The sequence below is a fragment of the Vipera berus genome (genome assembly GCF_964194415.1).
Source record: "Vipera berus genome assembly, chromosome: 1".
Taxonomy (NCBI): Eukaryota; Metazoa; Chordata; class Lepidosauria; order Squamata; family Viperidae; genus Vipera; species Vipera berus.
This window is the reverse complement of record NC_138202.1, coordinates 4,518,575-4,529,977: the sequence shown is the minus strand read 5'-3', so window position 1 is coordinate 4,529,977 and position 11,403 is coordinate 4,518,575. Positions and strand designations below refer to the sequence as shown.

Genomic DNA, 11,403 nt, shown 5'->3' with positions numbered 1-11,403 from the left:
ATTCCCCACACACACACACACACACACAATTAGTAATAACTGCAGTTGTCTTTGAATCTCGTGCCGGGGGAAGAAGCAGGGTGGAGAAGAAGGTCTTTCTTGGAAGGAGCAAGATAGGCAGAGAAGCTAGATAGAAATCAAGCAAGAAATTTATCTTCATGGGACACGAAAATGGTTGCAACCACAGAAAGCCGGTGTGTTTTCCAGAAATAGGAGATACCAATCAGAGGAGCAGCTATTTTGCTTTATAGAATATTATCTTACTGAAATGGACAAAAAAAACCCACCCCATTGCTTTCCAAAGATCTCTAGAGATACGTTATTTCCTTATAAATGTCAATTACAGGCAGCGGGAATTGGCAGATTTATATTAGCTTACATTAGCAGTTTTTGCTCAACAATTGCCTCTTGGTCTTCGGTTAAAAAAAACCTGCTTGAGGTGAGGTTCCTTACTTTAAAGCAGGGGGTCTTCAAACGCGGCCCTTTGATGACTTGTGGACTTCAACTCCCAGAATTCCTCAGCCAGGCACGCCAGGCTGAGGAATTCTGGAAGTTGAAGTCCACAAGTCATGAAAGGGCCGCGTTTGAAGACCCCCTGCTTTCAACTTCACGTCCTCGTTTGATCTGTGCATTTAATTAACAGCAATTGAATAATTTTAATCTTTTTTTTTTTTTAGCACTGTAAATCAGGGGTTGGAACCTGTAGACAACCAGATGTAACTGGGTTGTAACTCCTAGCAAGCTACTGCGTTGAACCTGCTGCCTGAAGTTCTTCAATTCTCTTCTCTTCCTTCTCCTAGAGAAAGGCAATGCTGTCCGTCTCGGTGACGGCTCTGATCTGGCTGGTCTTCGTGAGGGCCTTGTCCACAGCTTCGGATCCCAGCCTGGAAGGGACATGGAGAGATTGGAAGGCCACTCACGGTAAAGAATACGCCCTGGTGAGTTTGCTCCACTCGAACACAAATCAATCGATCCGAATAGAGCTGGAAGGGACACTGGAGGTCTTCTAGTCCAGCCCCCTGCTCAGGCAGGAGACCTTATACCATTTCAGACAAATTGGCCGTCCAGTCTCTTCTTAAAGACCTCCAGTGACGGAGCGCTCACAACTTCTGGTGGCAAGTCGTTCCATTGCTTAATTGTTCTAACCGTCAGGTAGTTTCTCCTTCATTCTGGTGCTTCAGATGAGATGTTTATGTTTTAATTCAATAATTCTAACCTGTTCAAGTGTTCCATTTCTACACCTTGATTTCAGCTGAAAACAGCCACGTTTAGGAAGCGACTTTCTCTTATCTGTCTTCAGACAATTTTTTCTCAGGAAAAATACTAAAATGCACACCAAATGAAAGATGGGAGGGATTTGTCTGGCCGATTGCTGGGCGACTGAGTTCTAGTCTGAGAAACCTTTTGTGCAAGAGGAAGGAGGTCACTTCTGGATCTGGCAGGTGCCACTTCTTTCGGCAGAGGGGACTAAGGGATCTTGCCGGTTTTTGGCTTCCCAGCAGGAGGAGGAATCCTTCCGCAGAGCCGTGTGGGAGGACAATCTGAGGATGATTGACGAGCATAACAAGCAGGCTGACCTGGGGAGACACACCTACTGGCTTGGCATGAACCACTTTGGCGATTCGGTAAGCCTGGAAATTATCTGTCTGTCTCTCTCTCTGTCTACCTACCTACCTACTTTCCTGTCTGTCTGTCTGTCTGTCTGTCTGTCTGTCTGTCTGTCTGTCTATCTATCTATCTATCTATCTATCTATCTATCTATCTATCTATCTATCATCTATCTATCTATCTATCTATCTATCTATCTATCTATCCATCCATCCATCTACCTATCTATCTATCTATCCATCTATCAATCTACCTACCTACGTACCTACTTATCTATATACCTTCTGACTTACCTACCTACCTATCTACCTACCTACCTAGTTATCTATCTATCTATCTATCTATCTATCTATCTATCTATCTATCTATCTATCTATCTATCCACCTACCTACCTACCTACCTACCTACCTACCTACTTATCTATATAACTTCTGTCTAGTTTAAGGAAGAGAAGGACCAGGGGGGACAGGATAGCAGTCTTCCAGTATCTCAGGGGCTGCCCCAAAGAAGAGGGGGTCAAGCTATTCTCCAAAGCGCCCGAAGGCAGGACAAGAAGCAACAGATGGAAACTAACCAAGGAGAGAAGCAACCTAGAACTAAGGAGAAACTTCCTGACAGTGAGAACAATTAACCAGTGGAACAACAGAAGTGGTGAATGCTCCAATCCTGGAAGTTTTTAAGAAGAGACTGGACAGCCATTTGTCTGAAGTGGTATAGGGTTTCCTACCTGAGCAAGGGGTTGGACTAGATGACCTCCAAGGTCCCTTCTAACTCTATTCTATTCTATTCTATTCTATTCTATTCTATTCTATTCTATTCTATTCTATTCTATTCTATTCTATTCTATTCTATTCTATTCTATTCTATTCCATTCCATTCCATTCCATTCCATTCCATTCCATTCCATTCTATTCTATTCTATTCTATTCTATTCTATTCTATTCTATTCTATTCCATTCCTTTCCTTTCCTTTCCATTCCATTCCATTCCATTCCATTCCATTCCATCCCATCCCTTTCCTTTCCTTTCCTTTCCTTTCCTTTCCTTTCCTTTCCTTTCCTTTCCTTTCCTTTCCTTTCCTTTCCTTTCCTTTCCATTCCATTCCATTCCATTCCATTCCATTCCAGAGTGTCTCAGTCTTGGCCACTTGAAGACACATGGACTACAACTCCCAGAATTCCACAGCCAGCATGATTCCCTATTCCAGCAGTCCTCAACCTTTCTAGCCCCATGAACCAGCAGCAGAAGCAGCAAGGTGGGGAATGGTTTCGCACGTGCAACCTAGTTCCCGCGCATGCGCACATAAATTTTTCATGTGCTCACCTGCCGCTTGCGTGGCCCGGTTCCCAACAGGCCCTGCCCTACATGGTTTTGAAATAAATCTCTTGCATGCTTCTCTCCACAGTTGGTCTCGCCATTGGGGGGACAATGGATACATGCTCTTGGAACAAGGATCCAATCAATGCGGCATCAGCAACAGCGCTTCCTACCCCATTGCGTAACCAGCCAAGTGGACCATTTGAGAAGCAGGACCAAAAAAAAAACACTAACTGCGGCAGTGAGAGCTTCTGGAGAGCCAGAAATACATACAGTCTATCCATATATGCTAAAACCAATAAATCCTTTTATGCAATGCTATCTAGCCTGGCACTTGAATTGCTTTACGATGTGTTGTGAGTTGAATGGGCACCACGGTAGTATAAATGCCGGCACGTTTCCTGAGGGAATTCAGAATGTTGAAGGCTTCTAGGCTGTTAAAAAGCATGTAAGCGTTTAAAGGTATAACATTCTGTTGAAAGAAAAATCTTCATCAGGGTCCAGTCCAAGCCGGGAATAAACAAAATGGAGACTGCTTTAAGAAAGAAGTTTTTTGTCTATTGAGCTGCCAGTGATCGCAGCAAGTCTCTGGGTTGGCTGACCACACGGTGCTTCCTTCTGACAAGTAAAGTCAGTGGGGAAGCCAGATTCACTTAACAACCGTGTTACTAAGTTAACACCTGCAGTGATTCACTGAGAGCTCTGGCAATGAAGGCCCTTTGTCGTTGTTAGTTGTGAAGTCGTTTCCGACCGTCACGTTCCTCCAGGCCTTCCTGTCCTCAATGAAGGTCATAAGATGGGGCAAAACTCACTTAATGTCTGTCTCGCTTACCGACAGAAATTTGGGCTCAGTCGAGGTTGTAAGTTGAAGATGACCTTTTCCCACCTCATTTTTAAGTGGTTGTCCACCAGGACTCCTAGATCCGCCTCACAGTTAGATCCCTGAACCTTGTAGATGTTGGGTTTAATGGAAAATGTAAGGTCACAGCAAATCTTCATACCCTATAAATGAAGTTCTGGAAGACTCTATAGCAGAGGTCTCCAAACTCAGCAACTTTAAGACCTGTGGACAACAAATCCCAGAATGCCTAGCCAGCCATCTACATCAGGAGTCTTCAAACATAGCAGCTGTAAGGCTTGTCGACTGCATTTCCCAGAATTCGCCAGCCTGCATCAAAGATGAGAACTGGTCGTTCAGGTATTTGAATCCCACCATGGGGGGGGGGGTTGGTCTCCAAACTTGGGCTAATTTGAATCTTTTGGTCTCCAACTGCCAGAATTCCCCATCTAGATCATGAGGACTCCAAACTTGGCAACTAGTGGACTCCAACTCCCAGAATTCCCCATGGAGGTTGGGGGGCCCTTCAAAGTTGGCAACTTTAAGGCTTCTCAACTGCAACTCCCAGAATTCGCCAGTCCCCAAGTCTTAAAGTTCCCAAGCATGGACACCCCTGCTCTACACAATGAAATGATGATTTTGGCCAAATCCAGGGTAACTTTCCCCAAATACCGGCTTGGGAATGGCAGAGCCCCCCCCCCTAGACGAGCCCAACGCCAGACGGAGCATCCACGGCCTTCTCACAAGGCCCGGCCTGCGAAAGAAGCCGTTTCTTCAGAGGAGACACCATTGATCTCCGAATGGAGGCTGTCTGGGGCCTCTTCCCTTGAGGCAGAGATTGCCCCTGCTTCAGGCTGGGTTGCATAACAGACCCACAACTGGAGGACACGAGTCCTTTCTCCGCTGTGGTGACGGTGGAAATAGGTGATCCGTGGAAGACACTTTCTGGGGAAAAGACGTTGGGTTGGTTTCCACCCCCTAGTAACACTCCAAAAGGGGCACCTGCACATTTTTTCACCACAAATGCCAAGAGGACCAAGATGTGAAAAGGTTGTGTGCTCTGTGACAAAAGAGGGGCGAGAGAAATATTTCAAACATTTTTATTTCAATATTAACAAGAGAACAGAACACACAAATATAACAAACATATATAACAAATCCTATTTCTCAAACAACTATAACAAACGTATATAACAAATATAACATATATAACAAATCCTATTTCTCAAATAACTATAACAAACATAGATAACAAATATATATAACAAATCCTATTTCTCTAACAAATATAACAAATATAACAACGATAACAACAATAAGAAAAACAACCATGTATAACAAACGTAAGGAACAAAATGCAGTTGGGGAAGGACCAGGGGCGATATGGGGTTTACGGAAGGAAGAGGAGGGTCAACCAATTCTCCAAAGCACGTGAAGGCAGGACAAGAAGCAACGGATGGAAACTAGTCAAGGAGAGAAGCAACCTAGAACTAAGGAGAAACTTCCTGACAGTTAGAACAACTAACCAGTGGAACAACCTGACTCCAGAAGTTCTGAGTGCTCCAACACTGGAGGGTTTTAAGAAGAGACTGGACAGCCATTTGTCTGAAATGGTATAAGGTTTCCTGCCTGAGAACGAGGTTGAACTAGAACAGGGTTTTTCAACCTGTTCAGATTGATCCACTTTGGGATATGCCAATATTTGAGTCCCACCAGTCGCCTAGCGGGTGGCATGGCTTGTTTGACGCCACAGAGATGCGCCGGGTGAGCTGCGCTTTGCAGGATGAAGCAGGCAGACCTATGCTGGCAGGGCCATTGGCATCCGGAAGGCTTCGAAGGAGGTAGCTGAGTGGGGTGGGAGGGGTGGAGGAGTTTCCAGCAGGTGCTGCCCTGCCTCCTCTCCTCTCTCCCCATCCTCCTCCTTTTGTCTTCGGTGTAGCTGCAACTGACTCCTTTCTCCAGGTTGTACACAGCCTCGGGAAGTGCCAGTCAGCTGGAGCCTGGTGCGGATCCCGCGTGCTCGGCAGAGCCCCGGGAACACCTCAGCTCCAGCTGACTCTCCCACAGGCCTGTGCTCAATTGCCACCGCTTCAGCTCATCCCCACGCTACACTTTTACCTTTTTAAAAAAATACGGTTTTTTTACACTGCTTGTCAACCCATCGTAAGCGTACCACCTGCCAGGTGCCGAGGTACCACCAATGGTAGGCGTACCACAGGTTGAAAAGCCCTGGACTAGAAAACCTCCAAGGTCCCTTCCAACTCTATTATTATTATTATGGATCATCACCTGTCGGCCACCAGAGGACTCCACGGCCGACTCAGAGGAGGAAGGACAGGAGTGGGGGCCGGTCCCAGCGTCAGGGCCATCTGAAAGCTCTGATGGAGAAGAAGGAATGCATCTGTCGCAGCCAGGGACAGACGGGGAGCCTGGTCCATCTGCCAGCCCCAGAGGATAAGGCTGAGACCTCCATGCCTGGAGGCAAGTGATTCAGGAGCGGAGGATCACACGGGGCCAGTGATGATGTGCGGGCGCCACGGAGGCTGAGGAGAGGAGAAGGGCGAGAGGCTATGGGCCAGTCTTTGGGGCGGAAGAGCCACCGCTGTCAACAGAGTCCCACCCTCGGCTGTGGATAAAAGGCAGGGGAAGGAGAGAAATACGCGTGACAGACAACTATCCGTCTCTCTGCCAGTCAGCCAGTTTTAGTTGGAACTCCTGACTCTTCTTTAGGAAACTTGCCGGAGTTTCCTCGGATCCTGTGGCGCTGGGAGTCGGAGCGCTTTCTGAGCGGGACTGTGCATCTTTTATTGGAAGAGAGCCAGCCTGCCTGAAGGATTTTGGTTGCAAGCGTAGTGAGAGACGGAGATTAACTCTGGATATTTTGGAGGCAGCTAAAGACTTTAACATCCGGCTGGGTGAAACTGCTGGCGTTCCTGAACAAAAAGCATGTTGGAGATTTATTGGTGCGTCTGTTGCGTTCAGGAGCCGAGTCAGAACAGATGGGCCGATGTGGATGTTTGGTGGTGTTACAGATATCGTCGCAGGATGGAAGCAGTTCCCAGTGAGGCCGCCATTTGCAATTGACTAATGGCGAATTTGCCAGTGCCAATGGTGTCCAAGTGGTGCATCCAAGGGGCCTATGACCGGTGGTGCCACCTTTGCTTGCCTTTGCCACAGTCGTTCTATTTCTATTTGTAGGTCTTTGTATTTTGTGATCTTCTCCAGTTCTTTCTCCTCTATTCTGCCGTCTCCAGGCACTGCCACGTCCACTATCCAGACTTTTTCATCTTTCTTATCGACAATTGTTAAGTCCAGGATGCTATGTGGCAGGTGAAATATTAAAATATTTCTCTCTTGATATTAACCTCTCCCAGTCTCTCACCATCGACCTGCAACTGTGTCTTCCATTCTGCCATCGATCTTTGCACACATTTTCTGATGTTTCTACTGTTATTTCTAGGCACTTGATTATCCACCTTTTCTTCCAGTGGTTCTGCAGCTGCTGGCCCTGGTTGTTCAGCCAACAGTCCTGTAGCCCAGAGGCCCCCAACCTTTGGGACACCAGGGACAAGATCCGTGGAGAGAGGTTTTTCCGCAGACCGGAGAGTGCGTGGTTTTCTCTGCTGCCTGCATCCCCCGGATGGGGCTTTGTTTGTTTGTGCGGACCGGTTGCTGGCAGGCCGCGGACTGGGTCTGTCCACGGACCGGGGGTTGGAGATCCCTGCTCTGGCCCATTTTTCACCAGATATCCAGGAACTCCAATATCTAGGGTGGACCTTGTTAACCTGGGCGACATCCGAGCTGGTGTGGCTTTGCGCAATTTACGTCTCTCCGTATTTTTTATGGGAGAGACACTTTTTCACTCCTCTGATGAGACCGGCCCAGTATAGTTGAGCCTCTGGCATAGCTCTCACCTTCCTCAGAGTACGCAATCCCCACAACCACATCAAGGTATTATTATTATTATTAATTATTATTATTATTATTATTATTATTATTATTATTATTATTATCATCATCATCATCATCATCATCATCATCATCATTATTATCATTTTACTACTACTACTATTATTATTATTTGAAACAAAAAATCAAGATTGTAGGTCAATACATCATTGTACTGCTCCAAAAGAAGTTGGAACACAATGCTTTTCTCCCCCCCCCTTTCTCCTCCACTTTTTCATCTTTTCTTCTAAATTATTTTTTTATTTTTTATTTTAATTCCATTTATATCCCGCCCTTCTCCGAAGACTCAGGGCGGCTTACAAGCTTAGCAGTAGCCTTCATTCTATGTATATGCCTGCTTATTAGGGCTTTCACACACACCCCAAGCGGCATTATTACAAAGTCAGCTTAATTGCCCCCAACAATCTGGGGGCAATGGGAGGTGTCAGACAGGAGCAGGAGGAGTCGCCCGTCTACGTAACAGTCAGAGAAAGAGACTGAGGAAGCAGCCGCCATATTAGATCTGTAGTTAAAAACAACAGTGGGACGTTTGTACTTTCAGACATGAAAGATTCTGTCAATAGAGTCCTTTTAGCTGAACTTCTGTCTTCTTTATCTTGTATTTGCCTTAAATGGGGAGCATGTAACTGGGGAGATGCAACTGACCCATAGATGGAAGAAAACGCTGGCTGGAAGGTTTGACACTGACCCATCAAATCTCCTAGGCCACCCATCAGTGGAGTCCGTGGATTCGCACGGTCTTTAACCCTTCCTCCACCTGGGGAGAGATGCTCCAGACGGCAACAGTCGGAGAAACCAGGCGCCACGTTCACTGCTGTCCCAACAGGCCGTATTTGAAGGTCAGAAGAGTAGAACAGAGCAAGTGCAACCATTATGTGTAATAATTAATAGTAGAATCGGATAGAGATGGACGGGACCTTAGAGGTCTTCTAGTCCAGCCCCTGGCCAAGCAGGAGGACCTATACCATCTCAGACAAGTGACTGTCCACCTTCTTCTTAAAAAACACCAGTGATAAAGCGCCCACAACTTCTGGTGGCAAGCTGTTCCACTCGTTAATTCTCCTCACTGTTGATAAGTTTCTCGTTATTTCCAGGTTGCTTCTCTCCTTGATCAATTTCCAACCATTGTTTCTTGTCCTGCCCTCTGCTGCTTTCGAGAATAACGTGACCCCCTCTTCTTTGGGGCAGCCCCTCAAAGACTGGAACACTGCTATCATGTCTCCCCTGTTTCTTCTTGTCTTTAGACTAGCCCAACCCAAGTCCTGCAGCCATTCTTAGTCTCCAAGGCCCTGATCATCTTAGTTGCTCTTCTCTGAACTTTTTCCAAACTCTCAACATCTTTTTTGTGATACGGTGACCAAAATTGGCTGCAGTATTCCAGGTGTGGTCTTACTATGGCTTCATAAAGTGGTGATAGTACTTCTCGTGAACTTGATTCTATGCCTCTGTTTATACAACCCAGGATTTTGTTAGCTTTTTTGGCGGCTGCTGCACACTGTTGGCTAATAGTAAAAGTTATCATCCACTGGGACTCCAAGGTCCCTCTCGCAGTTACTGCTTTTAAGCCAGGTCTCACCCCATTTGCTACTAGATGTTTGCGAATCTGTGTTTTGATTATCTTTTCTAGGAACTTCCCAGGTATTGATGTTAAACTGATTGGTCTGTAGTTTCCTGGGTCTGTTTTTTTCCCCCTTTCTTGAAGATGGGGACCACATCAGCCATTTTCCAATCCTCTGGTACTTCCCCAGTGCTTCGGGAGAAAGATATGGTGCAATGGTTCTTAAATAAGATCTGCCAGCTCCTTCAGAACTCTGGGATGTAATCTGTCGGGTCCCGGCGATTTATATTCGTCAAGGTCGGATGGGTGTTCTCTTACTGTTTTCTTGCTTATTTTAATGTTTGTTTCTAGTTTGTTTTTTGCAGTGGTTTTTAAAGAATAGAATAGAATAGAGCTGGAAAGGGACCTTGGAGGTCTTCTAGTCCAGCCCCCTGCTCAATCAGGAGAACCTATATCGTCTCAGACAGGTGGATGTCCAGCCTCTTCTTTAAAATCTCCAGTGATGGAGCACCCACAATTTCTGGTGGCAAGCTGTTCCACTGGTTAATTATCTTCACTGTCAGGAAAATTCTCCTTAGTTCCAAGTTGCTTCTCTCTTTGGTCAGTTTCCAACAGTTGTTTCTCGTCCTTCCATCTGGTGCTTTGGTGAACAACCTGGCCCCCTCTGCTTTGTGGCAGCCCCTCAGATGCTATCGTGTCTCCCCTATTTCTTCTTTTCCTTAGACTTGTTAAGTTGTTGTTAGCTGTGAAGTCGTGTCCAACCCATCGCGACCTTATGGACAATGTTCCTCCAGGCCTTCCTGTCCTCTACCATCTTCTGGAGTCCATTGAGGCTCACGCCTACTGCTTCAGTGACTCCATCCAGCCACCTCATTCTCTGTCGTCCCCTTCTTCTCTTGCCCTCAACCTTTCCCAGCATTAGGCTCTTCTCCAGTGAGTCCTTCCTTCTCATTAGGTGGCCAAAGGATTTGAGTTTTAGCTTCAGGATCTGGCCTTCTAAAGAGCAGTCAGGGTTGATCTCCTCTAGGACTGACCGGTTTGATCGCCTTGCAGTCCAAGGGACTCGCAGGAGTCTTCTCCAGCACCAGAGTTCAAAGGCCTCAATTCTTTGGCGCTCAGCCTTTTTTATGGTCCGTCTTTCACTGCCACACATTGCAACTGGGAAGACCATAGCCTTGACTATATGCACTTTTGTTGAAAGGGTGATGTCTCTACTTTTTAGTGTGCTGTCTAGATTTGCCATGGCTTTCCTCCCCAGGAGCAAGCGTCTTTTAATTTCTTGGCTACAGTCCCCATCTGCAATGATCTTGGAGCCCAGGAAAATAACATCTGTCACTACCTCCATTTCTTCCCCATCTATTTGCCAGGAATTGAGAGGGCCGGATGCCATGATCTTGGTTTTCTTAATGTTTAGCTTCAACCCAGGTTTTGCATTCTCCTTCTTCACCCGCAACAAGAGGCTCTTTAGTTCTTCTCCACTATCTGCCATTAGAGTGGTATCATCTGCATATCTTAGGTTGTTGATATTTCTTCCGGCAATCTTAACTCCAGCTTTGGATTCATCTAGCCCTGCCTTTCTCATGATGTGCTCTGCATATAAATTAAATAGGCAGGGCGACAGTATACAGCCTTGCCGGACTCCTTTCCCAATTTTGAACCAATGAGTGGTTCCGTGTCCAGTTCTCACTGTTGCTTCTTGGCCCACATATAGGTTTCTCAAGAGACAAATAATTCCTTAGACTAGCCAGACAGAAATCCTGTAGCCGTTCTTCGTATGTTTTGATCTCCAAGCCCCTGATCATCTTAGTTGCTCTTCTTTGATGTTTTTTGCAAACTCTCAACATCTTTTTTGTGGTATGGTGACCAAAACTGGCTGCAGTATTCTAGGTGTGGTCTTACTAGGACTTTATAAAGTGCAAATAGTACTTCTCGTGATCTTGATTCTATGCCTCTGTTCATACAACCCAGGATTTTGTTAGCTTTTTTGGTCGCTGCTGCACACGGCTGGCTCATAGTCAAGTGATGGTCCACTAGGACTCCAAGATCCTTCTCACAGTGGCTGTTTCTGAGCCAGGTCTCCTCCAATCTGTATTTGTACTTTGGTTTTTCCTG

General features: G+C 46.1%; 1 protein-coding gene across 1 annotated transcript; it reads left to right on the top strand.

Moving 5' to 3' along the window:
- Nucleotides 1–345: 345 nt before the first annotated feature.
- Nucleotides 346–3,359, top strand: LOC308660534 (cathepsin S-like; the record flags this gene model as incomplete). The annotated part of the gene is made up of 4 exons (XM_081314938.1): nucleotides 346–439; nucleotides 801–938; nucleotides 1,500–1,625; nucleotides 3,015–3,359. The coding sequence occupies exons 2-4, from the start codon at nucleotides 810–812 to the stop codon at nucleotides 3,357–3,359; spliced, it is 600 nt and encodes a 199-aa protein (XP_081171064.1). The 5' UTR covers nucleotides 346–439; nucleotides 801–809.
- Nucleotides 3,360–11,403: the final 8,044 nt, after the last annotated feature.